At 34.3% G+C, this 21,934-nt stretch overlaps 1 protein-coding gene and 1 long non-coding RNA gene across 3 annotated transcripts in view; both read right to left on the bottom strand.

Moving 5' to 3' along the window:
- LOC127865093 (copine-8-like) overlaps positions 1-21,934 on the bottom strand; it is a 46,054-nt gene that overhangs the window by 20,271 nt on the left and 3,849 nt on the right. For both annotated transcript variants that reach the window (XM_052404991.1, XM_052404990.1), the window contains exons 3-12: positions 20,426-20,529; positions 19,367-19,406; positions 18,988-19,061; positions 18,655-18,686; positions 18,455-18,483; positions 13,189-13,397; positions 12,552-12,593; positions 11,769-11,844; positions 10,286-10,342; positions 9,932-9,993 (exon numbers count right to left, since the gene is read on the bottom strand). In XM_052404991.1, the coding sequence (XP_052260951.1) occupies positions 9,932-9,993; positions 10,286-10,342; positions 11,769-11,844; positions 12,552-12,593; positions 13,189-13,397; positions 18,455-18,483; positions 18,655-18,686; positions 18,988-19,061; positions 19,367-19,406; positions 20,426-20,529 (725 nt within the window). The remainder of the gene's footprint in view (positions 1-9,931; positions 9,994-10,285; positions 10,343-11,768; positions 11,845-12,551; positions 12,594-13,188; positions 13,398-18,454; positions 18,484-18,654; positions 18,687-18,987; positions 19,062-19,366; positions 19,407-20,425; positions 20,530-21,934) is intronic.
- Positions 15,019-18,438, bottom strand: LOC127865125 (uncharacterized). Its single transcript, XR_008042495.1, has 2 exons — positions 15,827-18,438; positions 15,019-15,490 (listed from the first exon to the last, which is right to left on the bottom strand). It is a non-coding gene; the product is annotated as an uncharacterized LOC127865125 (long non-coding RNA).

Below are 21,934 nucleotides of genomic sequence, written 5' to 3'. Positions count from 1 at the left end.
TTGCAATATTTTTTTCTCGCATTTTGCGAGTGTTAATTTCGAGCCCTGTGTATATGCGTGGATTACGCTGGATTTAAATGCCTCATGCCTACGGTAATTCAGTCTTATTTGTTTCAAATATGGGATATGATTGTTTGTTAGGATCTTGAATTTGTCCATCGGTCGAAGGATGAAAAAGACGAAAATTAATGTCTGACGAATAATAATGGTTTCACAGTAAACATTTTAAAGTATTAATGCAATGCAAACATATATAACTGTAATTTATACTATATGGCGTGCTATTACCGGTAGTCGTTGATACAATTGACGCTATTTTCTGACACTTCAATTTTCTACTCTAAGTTTTCGGACACCTGAATTTTGTGAATATTTTTCGTATCTAAGTTTTCGGACACAAACAAAAATAAATTATTTTTAAGTGTCCGAAAACATAGAGCAATTACAGTAATACTTTATACCAATGAAATCAGGTTGTACACACATTTAAAACTGCTCTCTGCAGATTCAAAATGCCTTAAACAAGGATATTTGATATTGCATTAAAGCAAACTTTTAGCAACCAGCTAGAGAGCTGATAATTATGCAGTACCCTCAGTAGCTAAATTTAAACATTAATTACTTTGATTGGAAGTCAGAATTCAAGGGATTCAGGAGAAAACGAACAGCAGCAGTTCAGTATAACAGCTTTATTTATTCAAAAGCAAGAAAAGGACATTTGAGCATGTGTCACAAAACATGCTGGTACTTTATTGACAATTGTGTCACACAATTACAAGCCTGACAGCAATTCATCTAAATTTATGAATAATTAAGTTCAGTCATGGCATTCTACTGTCAAGAATAATAGCTGAAATTAATATCTTTTATTGAAGCTCATGGCATCAATTTTGTTTCATAAATTGGTATTTGATATGCATAAATATTCAATTTTTTCAACCTATTTGTTTGGCACCACAAATGGGCTGATCTGGACAACAAGAGGGCTATGGGCCCTAGAGCACCTGAGACCCTTCACACTTTGCATGCTGGGAAATTTGTCGTCTGCTAAAATGTTGTCTGCTAAATTTCTAAAATTAGCATTTTCTTCGATTTTTTTTCAAACAATACTATCAGAATAGCAAACAGTTTGGATCCTGATGAGACGCCACAGTGCTGTGGCGTCTCATCTGGATCCAAACTGTTTGCACAGGCCTTCAAAATTCGGTTCCTGCACTGAAAGAGTTAAGAACTAAACAATACTGAGAAGGAAGACTTCAGAAGAAAACAAGAAGTTTATGAAACATAACTATTTCATTAAGGAATACTATTATGACAAACTTTGCATAATTGAAAATATTTCTTACACAAAATGTATATGTACATAATTATGAAAACCTTAGATAATTAATGTGTGATCAGTTAGCAAGTAGCTAAACCAGGACCATCAACATCATCAACAAAAACAACTTTAATATAACACGATCATGGTATAATCTCTAATGGCTGTTGTCATCCACAGAAAAAAGGCACCATCAAACTGTGTTAAAAGATGGCACCAAAATTACAAGTAAAACTAAATGCATCTAGTGGCAGCAACATTTATGAACACATCGGAATACTTGAACAACTTTTGGCACTCAATTGAAATATCATTAAAACAACATTCTGAGTAGGTTTCTTTGAGATTGGGCTAAAATTTTACTTTAAACTGCCACGACCCCCAGCCACCATGTTTATCAAAATATCATATTTTTCTATGTACTGGAACTGTTTTAAAAATTAGAACAAGGTTTACTATAACCATTAGAGGAAGTCGATCAGCCCCACCCCCTGGTGGCAATGTTTTTCCACAAAGCACAGCCATTTTCAAACTCAGCAGAGACATCATTAGAATAAATTTTCTGACCACATTTCATCAAGATTCAACTATAAATGTGACTCTTAGTGTTAACAAGCTTTTTCTTAAATTTGATCTGGTAACCTAGTTTTGACCTCACATTACCCAGTTTTTTAACATGGCCAAGATATCATTGAAATAAATATTCTGACTAAGATTCATGCAGATTGAACAAAACATGTGGTCTCTTAGAATGATCGTATTGACATGGCACGATAGACGACACACAATGAACGAAGGACGAAATTTTATCACAGAAGCTCACCATGAGCACCTTGTGCTCAGGTGAGCCCAAAATCTAACTTATTTTTTATCCAATCGTCAGGATACTTGGTCACAATATTTGTTGATATTTTGTAAACAAGGTTTTGGTATAGCGAAAAGGAAAACTGCCCCATTCCCTGGCAGCCATGTTTTTCAAAGGACTGCAACCATTTTTTAACTCAGCTGAGATATCAGTTGGGACAATATTCCGACTAAGTTGTTTAAAAATTGGAAATAAATGTGGCCCTTTACAGTGTCAATAAGGTAAGTTTTGACAATTAACAAAGAACGTCAGATAAAAATGAACACAAAAGCTCACCATAAGCAAGTTGTGCTCAGGTGAGCTAAAAAGCAGACTGCAAGAATTCAGAACTAGGAAGAGAATAAGGCCCTGTTTTCAACTTCAGAAATGCTGTAGCATGTCACACATATGTAATTACAATAGATTATGGTATGCTCCCGCATTCATAACCTGTATACATTTGATAACATGATGGATTACTATTGATGACTATGAATCGTGATTAGATATGATTGGTGATGATTGAGTAACTGAAGAATGATTAACCCTTTCAGTGCGGGAACCGAATTTTGAAGGCCTTTGCAAACAGTTTGGATCCAGATGAGACGCCACAGAACGTGGGGTCTCATCAGGATCCAAACTGTTTGCTATTCTGATAGTATTCTTTGAAAAAAATTGAAGAAAATGCTAATTTTAGGAATTCAGCAGACGACATTTTAGCAGAAGACAAATTTCCCAGCATGCAAAGGGTTAAAGCCCACATTATTTTATGGAATTTAGATCAGAAGACGCTTAGTTTATCAATTGTTCTCTTTTGTTGTTTTTTTCACTCATTTAAATGGTTGTTTCTATGAGAGTATTTTATTAATATGGCCATACAAATACAGACAGTTAAACAAATAATAAAATTCTAAAATGATGAAGTATTGAAATGTATAAATGTGGTCGTTATAATAAGTAAAGTAACCACACTTTCAAAAATATAAAATATGCTGTTTAACCCTTTCCCACTCAGAAGCAAAGTAAAAATGGCTATGTGCAAACAGTATCAAACAAGAACAGCCAGTCAGTTACTCACAGGCTGTTCAGGTTTTATGCTATTTACTGCACATCAGTATATAAGGGTTTGAAACAAAGCCTTTCAAACTTGAATCTAGTAAGAAAGGTCTTTAATTAAATTTAACTTTCTAAGGGACTACAAATGCGCGAAAATACGTATCTAAATGGTAAAAGGTTAAAAAAGTAACTACAAAAATTATAAATGTTGAAGTGAAAGCAATTAAATATGATGAATACATGTAACACAACAAACTGGACTGAATAAAATCCATGCACTATTTGAACACATTTCAGAAGCGTCATGATAATATACAAATTGCACATTTTATTACATGGAGTAAACTAGCAAACAAAACTCACAATGATAGATCTTTCCTTTACCTCACAGAAATATACGAATAACGCAATTACTATAACATCCCACCCCATGAAAAATTACTGCCAACAATGTATCTATATATTTTATGTACAAACGACCAATATGTAAAGTAAATTCTTTCATTAAGGTAGCACTTTTTTCCCCCCGTATTTGCTGCCGACTACCATATTACAGTTTGTGTCACAGGTTGGCTAAGTGTGGAAAAAGAGAATACTAGGTCGGTGCCGAATAAAGCAAAATAAACTTTGCTTTATTTGGCACCGACCTACTATTTGATTTATCCCATCAATTTTCTTAGTCGTAAATTATTTCTTTAAAAATAGAATAAGAAAATCGAACTACACGGAAAATCTCAAAGTTATCTTAAGCAAACATTGTTTCATTATTTTAATCTTGCCGCGCGGTGTACGGAAGAAACCCCCTCCGGAAGAAACCCCCTTCGCTTAAAACGGCAGGGCGGAAGAAACCCCCTTTCAAAGTTTGCATACGCGGAAGAAACCCCCTCGCTAGTTTTGCATAGGCGGAAGAAACCCCCTTGCTAGTTTTGCATAGGCGGAAGAAACCCCCTTCCATAGCGGAACAAACCCCCTTCCAGACGATTAAGTTACATTCAAACGCACGGTAATTGTTTACAGAAAAACACTTTCATTTTCAGAAAGTACCCGGGAAGCATGATTGCAAAAAGTTAACGCATATAAAATGGTATAATCTCACTGAAACGAGTGCAAGACAAATTCACACGAGCATCTCATCATTAACAACTTGTGAACATACGGCCGGTACACCTCTTTACTCAGCACATAACAGTTTGGAAATAGTTTTTCGCATCTTCATTTAATTATATAAAAGGTCCTTTAATGTACCGGCTATTGTAGATAAGGATGAGAGGTTGTGTCATGATCGGCGCCTTTGCGGCTTGTGTGAAGTTATGTACAGTTTTTTATTAATTACATTAGCATTCGGCTATAATTGTGTGATTTTATGGAATGATTTGATCTTTGTAAATAAATGTAAATATATGCCTGTGTATCGTTAATAAATGCGTGTCTTTTTTCAACAACAAATTGTTTATTGCTTTTTAATATATTCTTGTTTGAGATCTTTGTAAATAAATGTAAATATATGCCTGTTTAATCATTAAATGCGTGTCCTTTTTTGCAACAACAATCTGTTTAATGTTTTCTAGTATATGCTTGCTTGATCTTTGTACATAAATGTTAATATATTTTATTCTATTTATTCTATTTTTGTCTATTTTATCATTCAATAATAATTATTTCCCCCATTCATACATTATTCGTTTTATTACCATCTTGATTAATTCTTCACAGCTTGTGAACAAACGGCCGGTACACTCCTTTAATCAGATTTTCGCACCTTCATTCAATTATCACGATAACGATTTTTGAGTTTCACAGATTTAATATTTAGTGTGTATCATTAACAACTTCATTAACAACTTGTGAACAAACGGCCGGCACATTTCTTTACTGTAAATCCGAAACACACTCCCGCAAGTTGGTGTTAACGCTTTTTTAATACGAAACACACTTCCGAATGTAAATGTTACCGCAACGTTGAAATATTTTTGCAGTGTAAATTCTATTTTGTGTTGACTCTTTTTCTCAATAAAAAGGCCACGAAAATTATGCAGCATAGAAAGCGTGGGTGTATTGAGCGTTGTAACAAGCACACAACTAGTCAGGGGATTGATGCATGTTCGGAGGGAATATTTCATCAAGTCTATGGCAAGGTTTGTGTTAAAGATATTATTGAGAGCTTTTATCGTTAATATTTACCAGAAAGTGCTTTAAAAATGTTATAAACGGGATTATCGGGAAATGAATATAAACTTGAATATAAACTTGAAAAGTAGCAAGCATGCAGTAATAGAGTCGGGTTGAAACGGATGTATTGGGGAATCGTTCGAGTCGGGATTTTACTACCTCTGCGGGAAAGATTTAACACTTAGGAAGGGGGTTTATTCCGCCTCTCTGAAAACACGAAGGGGGTTTATTCCGCCTGTCTGAAAACTCGAAGGGTGTTTGTTCCGCCTATGCAAAACTAGCGAGGGGGTTTCTTCCGCGTATGCAAAATGTGAAAGGGGGTTTCTTCCGCTATGTCGTTTTTAAGGAAGGGGGTTTCTTCCGAAGGGGGTTTATTCCGGTAATCTGCCGCGCCTAATACATTACAAAAAGATCAGTAACTAACCTGTTTTTCGTTTATCATACCTCTACGTCCCCGTTTTTTAAGAAATAATGGGGAAAAAACACTAAACAACTGCAGCTTTAGCGTGAAAGAATATGCATTGTGTCGTATGACGTGTTAATAATGACGTCACGAGTACGCGCACTTAATATTTGTAAATAATGTTTTTTTGCTTTTTGAGTTGCATTATGTGTTAAAAATATATTACATCTTGGTATCAAATTGTTTGTTTTGTTGAATCTCATTTGATTTTACTAAAAATGATTACTTTATAGTTGATTCCGAGTAATATGACCATTCTCCGCCGCGCGTGACAGCTATATTTCAGCACTGTCGAAATAAAGGAAAATTTATTCCACAGTGGTTTATTTCGACAATGCACGTCTGATGATGGGATAAAAATACATCCAACCCTTGTTCAAGCTCCTGTGCTCATAATATCACAATCTGAATATCAATTGTTGATACAAATTAGTTTGTTTCAGAACAACAAATGTGGTCCGCCATTGAACAAGAAATTGCTAGGCACATAATTATGACAAACTTTAAAATATTTCCAACACAGAATGTATAAGTAAATGTTACAATCTTAATTTATGGGGGATAAAACATTTAGCCAGTAGCTGGTTGTATCTCCGGAAAAAGATCATCTATATAAGGCTTGCTAGGTTACTTGTGAATTATTTATTGATCGGAGAGATTCCAATTACAGCTACTGACATACCATGTATATTCGATGAAAGGTCAAATAAGATTCATATGAAACAGTTCTTCATGTACTTTGTTTAGCCCTTGGGATTTTTAAGGAAAAAAATCTGAATATATTTATCTGAATAAATGGCAATATTTTATTAGAGTAATTCAACATAATTACAACTATGGGTTGTTTTTTATGTTCTGAAGCAATCACCAGTATCATCATCTCAATCTTCATCATTATCATCATCATCATAATTGTTGACCATGATCATCATAAAAAAGACTAAAATATCATACTCATAGTGTTTGTTTAATGGCTGTAATCATCCTCAGAAAGAAGAAACATCAAGCAGTGGTAAAAGGCTGCAGGTTAGCTAAAATTAAAAGCTTACCTAATATATCTTGTTGCAGCTATTTTTTTTTCAACAGACAAGAACCTTTTTTGGAGTCCTTTAAATTATCATGAGAAAAAACATTCTGAGCAAGCGTTAATTCAAGATAAAGTGGAAACCCAATGGCTCGAACTAGCCAGGACCTACAGGCAAAAGTTCAAGCCATCAGGAATTCGAGCCAACCAATGTCTAATATACTTATGTTTACTTACGTGAATCTGCATAAGATTTACATTACCAGTTTAAGAGTATTTATACTGCCTAAACTCCGCACTACTTTCTGCTATTGAATTCATAATAACCAAATAAATTCTTAATACTTTAATTTATCAATACTTTAAAAAAAGTACACATACAATCAAACAAATATCATATAATAAATGTATATTATAGAAGAGCGTTTTGACGTAGCACATTTACGGGTATATGTAAGAAACAGCACAATATACAAAACATGCATGAACACTATTTACACATTGCTGAAATATTAATCAGCATTACATGTATTTATGTGCTTGTTTTTTTTTTAAATGGCATTTTGTCAGCCTGTGTTTTGTTCATGAGTTGTAGTACTGATACAAAGTTACAAAGTTTTCTATTCCATCAAGTTTTCTATTCCATCAAGTTTTCTATTCCATCAAGTTGACATTAAACATGTTGTGATGTAGCCATTAGAGCCATAATAATACTGCATCTACAAAAAAGGTCAGATTTTTTACAAAATGTCATCTTAAACTCAAATCAATTAACAACTCAGAAGATGACATGTTTGCAATTATGGCGTGTCTTAAATCAAGCGCTCCTAATCGATGAACAGCTTTATGGGACCCAAAGTGAGTTTGAGGCAAACATACAAAAGAATGTGTGAAAATTTTGACCTGGACTGTAAAAAAAGTTTAAGCCATCCGATAATTTCATTTCATTTGAACAAATGACCTAGTCTTTTACCTCATCAGTGACCCAGTTTCAATTCGGCAGAGGTATTATATGAACAAATCATCCTAACAAGAATATGAAGACTGGAAATAAATGTGGCCTCTAGAGTGTTAACAAGGTAAATATTGACGAGGAACAAAGCACAATAAACACCAGACAAACTGCGCTAATAAAAGCTCACCATGAGGACATTGTGCTCTGGTGAGCTTACCGTAATTACTCTATGTTTTTGGACACTTAAAAATAATTAATTTTTTTCGTGTCCGAAAACTTAGATATGAAAAATATTCACAAAATACAGGTGACCGAAAACTTAGAGTCGAAATCAAAGTGTCTGAAAATAACGCCAATTGTATCAACGACTACCGGTAATAGCACGCGGTTGTAAAATACAATGCCGTATAGTATAAATTACAGTTATATATGTTTGCACTGCATTTTAAATGATTTTAAATGCTTAATTTATTTGACAGAAAGCTACTACAAAGTTGTACTTTGACCAACGAGTTCAAAGATGAGTACGTGATGTACCGATACTCGCTAGTATGCACCTGTAATTAACGCAATAAAAAAGCAAACTATGAATTCTTTGTTTGTTCTTTTCCGATAGTTGTTGTCAAACACCTCCCATTGTTCGTAAAGCTTGCAATAGTTAGTTTTTGTCACAGTTATGTTATTGAGAAGGGGTAGTACCATTGCGGTAGATAATTGAACTGTTAATTGGCACTACCCCTGGTAATTGTCATAACGCTTATGCTATCGGGCGAAACCACTGTTTAATACCGGTATACAAGGTTATTTACCCAATAACGCAAATGTAATGGTTCGTTGCCCTCAGGCATGCACCTGCCATGTTTAATAATGTTAATCTGGTTGTAAAACCCCATGATCTAAGTGTCATTAGAAATCGAAAACAGGACCGAAATTTGGTAAAATAGCGATGTAAAATATACCGTCCGAAAACTTAGAGACATTAATAATGGACGAAAACTTGTGTGTATGAAAATGAAGAGTCACGAAAAATAATTATTATTCCTAAAAAAAGGGGTGTCCAAAAACTTAGACTGTCCGAAAACATAGAGTAATTACGGTAGTCAGTGACATCACACATTGACCCATTAACCACAAACACATTTGTAAATTTTAAACTGAATATCTGTAGCAGACACTATGCAGTGTTTTTTTCTCACCATTTTGGGAATGGGGCCAGGTCCCTTAGGATTGGGAAAAATAGCGGCATTTTTTTACTAAAATTGTGAAATTAGTGTTCTTGTTGTTTTGCTAACAAATGCTTCAAAATTGAGAATACAGTATTAAATTTACTAAGGTTGAACTACTTATATGGATGGGAATTGAGATCTAGATCTATTGAGTTCTATAAAAATAAAAATAAGTAAATATATTATTTTTTTTTGTAATCTTCCATTGGGAATTTTTAAGCTCCCATTTCGGAAAAATATATGCTTTTTTCCATTGGGAATGGGGCGGATTACTTGACCCTTTTTTTTAGAATGAAAAAAAAAACACTGCTATGATGTGAAGATGTTGGATGTTTAAAGCAGACACCACCCCTAATGTTTGGGTAAGTAGCTCAGACTATTTGGTGACTAGTAAAGCTAACAAGAGCACCGCATAACAGGTGCTGCGAAGCAGTTTTGAATAAATGAAAGCTTGTCAGATTTTTTTTGATTTTTTTTGGAGGTCACAGTGACCTTGCCTTTGACCTAGTGACCCAAAATGTTTAGGTTTTTAACACGGCGGATGCCGGACGGCGGAAGACAAGCTGGCTTTGACAATACCTCGGGTTTTCTCGGAAAACAGCCGCGCTCTGTTAAAAGGGGTTTAATGCACGGGTGTAAAGTGTAGTCCCAGCCTATGCAAACTGCACAGGCTAATCAGGGACAACACTTTCCCCCTAAACTTGATTTTTGCTATGAAGAAAATTCTTTTAACGAAAAAACCCATAAAAGTGGAAAGTGTCGTCCCTGATTAGAGTGTGCGGACTGCACAGGCTTATCTGAGACAACACTTTATGCACATGCATTAAACCCCTTTTTCACAGAGCATCAGCTCAAATAGAATGGTTTACAAACCCTGAGGTGATGTAATCCAGGAAAGAGAACTCTTGCTCTACTTTACAGCTCATCAAGGAAATCTGCAAAAAAAATGTTTATTTGGTAATCATAACATGATAAATTACATTGTATATGAACAATAAAAACAGACATGCTAAACATAGTTTAAAATGCACTAAATTAAAAAATATAATTGATCTGCATTTCATACATATTTACATTTCATTTCAAGTTTCGCAAGGTTTCTTCAACAAAATAATAAGAAGACCACATAAAAACTTTGCTTAACTTAAAAACATAGAACTACAGAATTCAAATTAATGATTGAGAAGATTATATTCCTCTAGCATCATACAAGAAAGCAAAACTTACCACTCCAGAGTTCTTATACTTGCTCTTCTTCTTTTCTTTCATATGACGGTTAATGAGCTGCAAAATATTAAAATCAAATTTGTAGATTCATTTATTTTATAAAATCTTGCAATTTCATTTACTCTTAAATTCATAAAAAAAAATTATGTCTGATATTAGACTTCCAACTTGAACTTTCCTTAGACCTTAAATTTCATTTTTTAAAACATCTAAGAAGAAGAGCACCGCATAACGGTCGCCACGCTCAGCTGCAAAAGCTTGTCAGATTTTTTTTTTTAGAGGTCACAGTGACCTTGACCTTTGACCTAGTGACCCAAAATGGGTGTGGCGAGTAGAACTCCTCAAGGTGCATCTTTATATGAAGTTTCTAAGTTGTAGGTGGAAGCACTTTGATATTAGAGGCAATGTTACTAATGGGGTTATTTACCCTCGGGACTTCGGTTAAAAACCATTGCCCGAGCACACTGCTTAACATAGAACTCTGCATAAAAAGCCGAAAACGGCCATAAAATGGACAGCCCGATTTTACTGGGCTGTACCATTGGTATAAATATAAAACTTTGCAGTGTTGGTGCGGTGCCTTAATAAAAATCTATTGGTTTAAAAATATATAACCTTTATATGAAGCGTTAAAAAGACGCAGTGCTCTACAGTGGAAAGGCCTAACGCGGTTAAAAAAGCGGCGTTTTAATTGGTTGATGCGCTTATATAACGATGGCGCTGATTGGCCGAAATTTCTTATTAAGGATTGCCAGTAGGTCAATCCGTTTTAAAATAGATTTTCCCACGGCTGACTTTGTACTTTTAAGAAAAAGTAAACAATAATGGTTTATATGCAAAAATATAAGAGGCAATGTTAAGGTTTTTGATAAAGTTTTATATTAGAGGTCACAGTGACCTTGACCTTTGACCTAGTGACCCAAAAATGGGTGTGGCATGTCGAACTCATCAAGGTGCAACTACATAAGAAGTTTCAAAGTTGTAGGTGGAAGCACTTTGATTTTAGAGCCTATGTTAAAGTTTGATAATAGAGGTCACAGTGACCTTGACCTTTGACCTAGTGACCCAAAAATGGGTGTGGTGTGTAGAGCTCATAAAGGTGCATCTACATATAAAGTTTCAAAGTTGTAGGTGGAAGCAGTTTGATTTTAAAGCCAATGTTAAGGTTTTAGCACGACGCCCACGGCGGAGGGCGGACGAGCTGGCTATGACAATAGCTCGGGTTTTCTCCGAAAACAGCCTCGCTAAAAATTAACAAAAATTAGTGTCAAATGAATTAAATAATATATTTCTGAGAAGGACAAGAGTGTCTTCTTGTCTGTTTCTGTTTTATCCTTTTCCTGGGTCTATTTATTTATGTCCTTACTGGACACCCAACTGTTTATTTAGCTTATTAAGCCTTTTTTATGTAGATGGGCTGTTGTTTTTCACAGCAGATGTAAGCTTTTTTGAATGATGCTATAGTTGGACAAGGAACAGAAACCTCATAATGATTGTTGGTTCCTGGACCTTTGGTAAGCTCCCTTAGATTTGTGGAGAATTCACCAATCAGGTCTGGACTATAAAATAGAAACAGAATCATAGATCAGTTCAGATGGACATAAACATTCATGACATTTTATACAAGTAATGTATATGACGGTGAAGGTATCAATCTAAACCTTTGCTTAGTAGAGATTTTGCATATTCCATATATGGCATGAGAGAATAAACAGATGTGATGTCAACTGATGGGGAGACTTCATATGTGGCATGAGAGAATAAACAGATGTGATGTCAACTGATGGGGAGACTCCATATATGGCATGAGAGAATAAACAGATGTGATGTCAACTGATAAGGAGACTTCATATATGGCATGAGAGAATAAACAGATGTGATGTCAACTGATGGGGAGACTTATGTTGGCATGAGAGAATAAACAGATGTGATGTCAACTGATGGGGAGACTTCATATATGGCATGAGAGAATAAACAGATGTGATGTCAACTGATGGGGAGACATATATGGCATGAGAGAATAAACAGATGTGATGTCAACTGATGGGGAGACTTCATATATGGCATGAGAGAATAAACAGATGGCGAGACTTATATTGGCCAAAAAAAAAGTTGGAGTATCTTCTTTTGACAGCCTTTATTTTATATATTTTTATAAAGATTTTCTGATAAATGTGATGTGCGACTTTCTCAAAAGTAATAATTCTGTCATTGAAAGGCAATGCTTGTCATAGTACACTTTTAAAGATAGAATATTGCCTCTTACTTTCCACTGCTATTCCAGTCCCAGCATTTCACTAGAATGTTCCTGTTAACAGTTCACACGTCAAGATTATCAAATGTATATTAACACAAGGTTTTGATTCTTAATAAAGGAGCTACTAACATATCATATATTGAATAGCAATTATACATTTAACTTGACTTATATGGTTTATTCAATATACAATAAACATTAAGTCCAAAAGTATATATGATATAAAACGTAAGTAAATGCAAATACAGAGGTTATATGTATAATGAAATTAATCACAAGTATATCTATCTGCTATAACTCATTTTCACAATAATAATAGTAATATATAATATACAATATTATGTGATTAAAAAAATACAGTGCAGTTGGTAAAGCCACAAGTCATGTACTCAACTTTTGACCCTTATGGTTTTAGAGAAGATGGCAAAAAAATATTATTTCTCAAGTTACCTACATATGCCTGCATTTGCAATGGACCACAACTTGAACTTCCAAAGGGTGTTACCCAAGAAGTATTCCTGAGAAATTCCTCTAAAATCAGTCAAGCGTTTAAGAAGGATGAGTTGTTAGAAGAACAAGTTCTGACATGGTCTCCTTAAAGCTTCCCAAAAGCTCAAATAGCTCAGTTGAACTAAACAAGACTCACCTGTCATAGTCGCCATTACTCAGTGTCCGAGCAGGAATCCTACATGGGGCCCAGGTAGGGTTCAACGTGTTCTTTATGATCTCCGTTCTATGTACGACTGTGTAGCTGTTGTCTTCGTTTACACGAAAGAATTCCAGATACGGGTCAGACTTTCCAAAAAAATCCTTCTTATCTAGTTTAATCCCTTGAAACTGCATGTGCATTGTTTCCTTTAGTGAATAAAATATCATGTGTATATTTAAATACGAACATGAGAAAATCTCATCGGGTTGCAAATTACATACTTAACCATGTATTACACACAACTGTGTTTAACACCCAGTCGATTTTTTAAATCACAAACTGTGGAAAACACTTTTCTAATAAAGAAAACTAGAAAATTGGTCTGCAAATTGAATGTATATATTGATCTTTATGCTTGCACAGTACAATTTGTTTTCCAATATAGCCAGAATAGAATTGTTTCAATTTATAAAGCACATAAAATGGCGCGTCATAATAAGCATGGTCAAGTAGTGTAGAACATCTTGCTAAAATTCAAGTTTGATAACCCCCGCACAGATTATATAAGAGCAGGGGCGTAAAATTAGATTGCCCGCTCGCATTCAATTAAAAAAAGCTTGCCCGTGCAGGTGACCGCATTTTCATCATCATAAAATCCCTTTCTATGAATAAATCCTGTTCAATCCCATTTTTCACACCTTCTTGGTGTCCTCACTCATAGAGCAACAAGCATAATGCCCGAATGCTCAACACCCTGGAATTGTAACAGTCTCATGTCATTAGCTTATAGCATGTGCTTCCCATGGAAACGTCTTTTCACTGTGGCATTAGAAATCAAGTTATGTACCCTTTTCCTTACACCGAAATACATGAGTTGTTTGAACTTTCACATCAGCTAATTTCACGTCATCATGTGTCTTGTGTGTAGAAAAAATTGTATACACTTTTGGAACTTACCCTTGTCAAAAAAGTGAGCAAAATCCGGTTATAACCCAGTTTTAAACTGGGTTTAACCCTGCGGTATTGGCACCGAGCTAAAAGCGAGTCTTTTAAACACACTTTTTGCTTACCGACTTGGTTTTATCTGAGTTGAATCTTGGTTTAACTCGCTTAAAGCCAACATAGTGGTTTTTTTAACCGTCTTAAGTGGGTTTAAAGTGAGTTTTTTCAGGCATCTGTGTTTAACTCTGTGGTATTTGCACTGTGCTAAAAGCGGGTTTTTCAGACACGCTTTTAGCTTACCGACTGGGTTTTTTAGCTTACCGACTTGGTTTTTTCTGAGTTAAATCTTGGTTTAACTCGCTTTAAACCAACATAGTGGGTTTTTTAACCATCTTAAGTGGGTTTAAAGTGAGTATGATTTTCTACAAGTTGGTTTTTTGAGGTTTTTTAAACATGCTTAGACCAACTTCTGTCTGTGGAGTTGGTTTTAAGTGGGTAAAAAGTGTGTTTTTTATGTGAGCTATAAGCAGGCTAAACACGGTTTTTAAGTGAGCGAAAAGTGAGCTGAAAGCAAGCCTTTGTTAGTTTTTTTCACAGTGAAAACATGCTTTTAACTCGCTTTAAACCTTAGTTATTAACAGTATTTTATCTGTGAAAAAAACAAAAGCAATTTGTGGGTTTGGGTAAGTTGATTTTTGTGGGTTTTAACAGTGTTTTAGTGAGTTTTTTTTAAGAAAGTAGTTTTTTTGTGAGCCTTTTGTGGGATTTTGCAGTGTGAAAAAAAATATTTTGGACTGATATGTTCTAGAAAAATGGTTTTTGTGAAGCAATTACAACAGTTCATTATAAGCCCAATGTGGTTAAAAGGGAAAAAAACACAATGTGTACGAAAATTATGTTTATATGACAAAAATAGTACACCGCAAATTAATACTAACAGATTATTTTTACAATACATTATAAAATAATAGACATTTATGGAAGATTTTAAAGCAAAAGTTTGACCGCAATGGACCACTGCGGGTGGAGTATTTAGACCGCAGCTGCTGCAGAGACCTGGATCTCAGCTGTTGGAGGTACCTGAACCGCAGTGGAATGAGGAACCTGGATTTCAGCTTAAGGAGGGACCTTGACGGCATACGGTGTTGGGACCTGCACAGCAGCTACTGGAGAGACCTTGACCGCTAGGGGACCTGGAAAGCAGCCAGTGCAGGGACCTAGACCTGATCTTGGCGGGTGGAGGGACCTGGAAAGCAGCTGGTAGAGACCTGGAAAGCGGGCGCTGGAGCGACATGTAGTTGTTCCATTGATGCTGCTTGTGTCCTTCTCCTCTTGAGCATCTCTTATGCCAGTTGATCTGCAAAGGATTAATACCATATCACTTTCAAAAGGGCAAGGCATTCTTCAAACATGTTGATTGGTTATGTTTTTGTTCCACTTAACTATGAAATATTGCTGTTATGGTAATCTTGTTGCTTTAATAATAATAAATTTAAGTTATTTGCTTGTTGTTTTTGTTTGTTTATTTTTGAAATTTTAATCCCGTGATCACATGTGACTTAGCACTTTTCATCAATTATTAAAAGAAATTGCGTTTGGTAGAAAATGCAGTTTGAAAATGTACCAAGATGCGTGGTCTCATTTGGCTGTGTGGTCTGGTGGCATTGTAAATGCAATAACCTGTATAGTTTACCTCTCAACAAATCGAGCTTTCTTGGTCAAGGACAGGGCGAGGTTTTCCCACTCTTGTTCCCCTCAAGTTTGCCAGCTTGTGCAGGGTAAAAACCAGGTTTAAAAGTCCATACATCAGGCAGGCGATGATGCACATTTTTTCCAAAGGATCTTCCCAACGATGTCAATTTTGCCTTGTGGCAAGAGTTTAACCTTCAAAATTAAAATATATAAGTTCTAATTAAGTAAGAGGGAAAGAAATCCGTTCAGTAATAACCAGAAATAGATATAAATAAAATTTTAGATGACAATAACCATGAAACACAACCATAATTATTCACTGTACACAACATTTACACTTTTTCATGTGTAAGTTTATCTATTTTTGCTTCAAAATGTGTTGTTTATCCTTTAAATTGCAATACAATAACTTATCCATTTACATTTCCCAGTGACAATACATAAATATGATAATGATCATAATTAATTCAATAAACTAAATAAAAAAAGGGGTGAAGAAATGACAATACAAACCTGTTAAAACTGTTCTTCAGTATTCCAAAAACAACAACAGGCAGTTCAACCTCCTTTCCAACCAACTTATTATTGATTTCCACATTGCAGTAAAAAACACATTGTTTTCATCACACAATACTTCATGCTGACAGAATTTCAAGACATTTTACACTACCATTATAAGTCTTTCACTTCTTTATATTAATGTTGCTGAATTAAATTTAGCTCAATATTCAGTTGCTGACACCAGCTTGTTTTTCAAAAGTTGTTGTTTTCAAAAAGATAACTTCCTCAGTGCAATAGCCAATCAAAAGCCTTATATCTTATTCCACACAGCCTTATCTCTAGGACCCCATCAGTAGCCTTATCTACCCCTAGATAATCAGTACCCTGTTTAGCTCTGAATGCCTGACAGATTGTTAACTGTTTATTGTTAGTGGTGTGAAATAAGGGTGTTTTAAGGTATTGTCTTGTTATTTTGTTGACAGTTTATGTAACACAGGTAATGTTTGGCATTTTATTATTTTATTCCAAATTAAGAAAATGGATATGATGGTATCATATGCGAATATATCAAAATCTTGCATAACTTATGTACAAAAATAAATAGATTATTTCCAAAATAATGTTTCCAATACCATAATTATTTAAATATGCAGATTTTACAAGTAAATACTGTTTTAAACAAATATAAACAATCATATGAGATTGTTTAAAAAAAAATAAAAAATTAAGACATAAAACAATCATAAGATATTGTTTATAATAAAAACAAACATAAAGAAAAAATTCAAAGTGAAACACAAACTCTTTCATTTTCATGTATAAAACTAAGCTTGACCATTGTTAGTTTTTGTCAGTGATACTTGTTGTCCATCTGTGAACCTGTGATGTTCTGAAAGAGCCATTTTCATCCAATATTCCCTAAAAATTATGGGGAGCACACAAATGTACAATAGGGACAATGGCAAACAAGCTGTAAAAAAAGCCCCTTTACAATTGACTTGTTTTATTTATGGCTATAAACATCAAACAAAGACCCAGTTGAAGAATTATTGTTTCATTGATGAGTTATATTAATAAACAAAAGACCAACTTGTTGAAAAGTGTGTTAAAGTGAGTCTTTAAGCCTCGTTGCAGCTCTCAACTTATTTACAAAAAGACCAAGTTAAACTCGCTTAAACCCACTTCTGTTTAAAAAAAGACCAACTTCTGTTGTAAAAGACACGCTTATAAAACAAAAAGACACACTTAAACACACATAAACCAACTCATAAATAAAAAGGCTCACTTTTGACACACAAAAAACCGACTTCTTACTGAAAAAAACTCGCTTAAACACACATCTTCTTAAAATAACCAACTTTAAACTCAGTTAAGCACAGTTTAGCGCACATAAAACTCACTTTTATTAGCAAAAACCAACTTCCGCTAAGAAAAACTCAGAAAAAACACAGTTTTATGTTGGTTTAAGTGTGTTTTGGTATGAAAGTGGGTTATTTTTTGACAAGGGTAACATTGTTACCTGTTAGTATAACCCATAATTGCCATTCAAATTTTTTTTAACTAAATTAGTTTGATAATTTAACGTAGATGTAATTCATTTAAATGGGTAAGCCAATAGAGTTGTTTAAAAAAATTATATTAAACAAAATGATGTGCTATACATGTACATCCCAAGCTATATCGCGATCATGATCCATGGATCTGCAGTGTAGTTAAGTAAACAACTGATTGCTTAAAACATAGAATCATTATCATTTTACTGTAAAAAATGTGGGGCAACCACAAAATAAGTATGGGCGACCTAATTTTGTACTCTGGTGGCCCTGCAGGGCGACTTGCTTTTAGCAAAATTTTACACCTCTGAAGAGCAAGCTACATTTTCAATTTGACTTATTTTTATATAAATATAGCTAAAATATTATTACTGGTATATTGTGTCTGTGAGTTGTTTGTTGTTACTGTCAATTTGATTTTACGCCATTTAAACAAAACATTTATTTCTCATCATAGGAATGGTAGTAAAGGACTTGATGAGCAAAGCTAGAAAACACATTAATAACAAATTCAAAATTGAATACCCGTAGCAGACATTAGATACATAATTTACCTATTCTTAACAAACACTTACCTTACAATTAATTAGTTCTTCTGCACGCACTGAAATACAAAAAGATGAATGATCTCTTTCTGAGTTCATTATTAACATTATTACTCTGAATTATTCATGTTTTTCTAAAAATTGCAGAAGCAAATTTTCAACAAACAATTATTTTTGTATGAAAAGTGGGGACACCATTTCAATAGCAAAAAGATGTAATATATGCTTACCTATGATTTTTCCATTATTCCTTCCTTGACCACTGCAAACAAGTTAAACACTCAGAATAGAAACAGCGTACAATTAAAAAGAAAGACTGTTACAGCAATGGTTTTCACATCATAGTATGTGACTCTCAAAATGAGCCAGCTTAACATAATAACATTTCAGGAACTAATTAATTTGTTCCAACACATTTAAAATCAAAAGCCTCAGGCAATAGACATGTATGTATATCAAGAAATATGTAACATACATGGAAACGCATCATGTTCACCTGTTCTGGAATTGTTGGGATAGTTAAACTGTGGATAAGTAAAGAAAATACAAATGAAAATACAAACATGAGTGGTTTCTCAAAGTTTCCTCCTGCTGCTACAAGTTCTCCCAGAGTACATTCCATCCTTCCAAGAAAATCCTTTAAACAAATATGTTTAATTGAATTAAGTCCCTTGAATGAACACATACAATCAATTTGTAAAGGCTAAAGTTGTAAGCAACTGAAAGATTAAAAGTGTTATGAAGATTTATGTGGAAATGGAATTATTGAAACCAAAATTAGTTGGTGTTTAAAAATTATTGTTTGTACAAATGTCAAATTGATACACAGAATGAGTTTCTTGCGCTAGATCCCAACATTATCTAACACATGGATCAAACATAAAAACATGTTATATGTTCACATTTTGGATTGTATTTCATGATAAACATAAATCAACATACATGGTCAGCAAGTCTGCTACTTTTTGAATCCACATCATATCTGCAAACAAATATAAAATTGCTTAGCTTCCTTATTGCAGAAGTGACATTACATGAGCAATTTTGACCCATATATTTGACCCTGAAGGATGACCTTGACCTTTCACCACTCAAAATGTGCAGCTCCATGAGATACACATGCATGCCAAATATCAAGTTGCTATCTTCAATATTGCAAAAGTATTCATAAAATAAGCGATTTGGGCCACATATATTTGACCTCTGACCTTGAAGGATGATCTTGATTTTTCACCACTCAAATTGTGCAGCTCCATGAGATGCACATGCATGCCAAATATTAAGTTGCTATCTTCAATATTTCAAAAGTATTAATAAAATGAGCGATTTGGGCCACATATATTTGACCTCTGACCTTGAAGGATGACCTTGACCTTTCACCACTCAAAATGTGCAGCTCCATGAGATACACATGCATGCCAAATATCAAGTTGCTATCTTCAATATTGCAAAAGTATTAATAAAATGAGCGATTTTGGCCACATATATTTGACCTCTGACCTTGAAGGATGACCTTGACCTTTCACCACTCAAAATGTGCAGCTCCATGAAATACACATACATGCCAAATATCAAGTTGCTATATTCAATATAGCAAAAGTTATTGCAAAATGTTAAAGTTGGCGCAAACAGACCAACCAACCAACAGACAGGGCAAAAACAATATGTCCCCCACTACTATAGTGGGGAACATAAAAAACAAACAGCATAGAAATACAGACACTAATTACAACATACTTTATGACTTGATTGATACAGACACTAATTACTACATACTTTATGCCTTGATTGATACAGACACTAATTACTACATACTTTATGACTTGATTTAAACAGACACTAATTACTACATACTATGACTTGATTGCTTGTTTCACAGTCATTTTCCACTGGATCAAAGACAATATGCAGCGTTCAATACCATTGTTTAATAGCAATAGTCCATAATACATAAATGCAAAATATATATAAGTAGTATACACACATACATAAGATACTTACATTTCCAGTTTCAGTTTTTGACTTTCCTCAAAATAGTAGTGGATGACAAATTTCTTTACGAAATCAGGATTTAAGTTGTCTTGAATTGTCTCAGTTCTACCAAACTTGAAAAAAACAAATACATATTAAAGGGAACTTTTATTCAACAATGCTTCATGTGTCCTATTATTTAAAAAAAATCCCTATTATACAGCAACCAAATTCTTAATGCAATTAATTAACAATCGTATTCTTAGTTGTAAAACATGAGTATATGCTTGTAGACACACAACTAAAATTTCAATATGAAGCATTATAACACTAGTGTAAGCTGATTGTAGGACATAAGCCCCGGGACAAAACCCCCCCAATGAAAAAATGAACATTTGGACAATTGCCCCCCAGTAGAAATGACGGGTAGGATATAAGCCCCCCAGTGCTTATTTTGCATCTGGATATTTGCCCCCCAATGCTTATTTTAGAAGTGGACATTAGCCCTCCAGTGCTAATATCATATGTTGTTTCCATTAGACTAGTATATCTCTGTATTTGGATTCAGTATTATTTCATATCTCCTAAATATATAATCATAGAAACTTGGATCATTATAAAAAAGGTCCAGAAACTCACTTCAATTGCCTAATCTTAGGTAAAACAAACATCTTAAAGAATTTGAATTGTTTTTTAATTAATCAATCAAAAGGATTATCAGCTTGTTAAAGGTGTGACATGTGGCTTTGAAAATATACTTGTTTATGAAAATTAAAGGCTTCTGTATTTAATCAATAAAAAGGATTAAAAGGTGGTGATAACTGGACATGATTATCTGCTCAATCGAGTAATGTCATTTAGAATTAGGCACTGGGGGGCAAATGTCCACGTCTAAAATAAGCACTGGGGGGCAAATATCCAGATGCAAAATAAGCACTGGGGGGCTTATATCCTACCCGTCATTTCTACTGGGGGGCAATTGTCCAAATGTTCATTTTTTCATTGGGGGGGTTTTGTCCTGGGGGGCTTATGTCTGGATATAGTGTAAGCTCATTAGATTAAAATGTCTTGATTTTTGTTCTGTCCACTTTCAACTTTTAAAGACATATAATTCACAAAACCATTTCCAAAACAGTGATATCACTGGTTGAATAACATATTGTATCAATCAAGTGCTTCATACATCTCATTTAACCCTTTGCATGCTGGGAAATTTGTAGTCTGCTAAAATGTTGTCTGCTGAATTTCTAAAATAAGCATTTTCTTCGATTTTTTTTTAAACAATACTATATCAGAATAGCAAACAGTTTGGATCCTGATGAGTCGCCACATTCTGTGGCGTCTCATCTGGATCCAAACTGTTTGCAAAGGCCTTCAAAATTCGGTTCCCGCACTGAAAGGGTTAAGATGTGAAAGTTACACTATTTATGGCACTTCCTTATACATGTACATTTAGTAAGAAGAATTTAAATATCTTTTTTTATTATACCATCAAAATATACAGATTCAATATCATTATATTCAAAACTCTATGTTGTT

The sequence above is a fragment of the Dreissena polymorpha genome, chromosome 1, assembly GCF_020536995.1.
Source record: "Dreissena polymorpha isolate Duluth1 chromosome 1, UMN_Dpol_1.0, whole genome shotgun sequence".
Lineage (NCBI taxonomy): Eukaryota > Metazoa > Mollusca > Bivalvia > Myida > Dreissenidae > Dreissena > Dreissena polymorpha.
The sequence above is the reverse complement of the archived record's forward strand: the minus strand, read 5'-3'. Positions and strand labels throughout refer to the sequence as shown.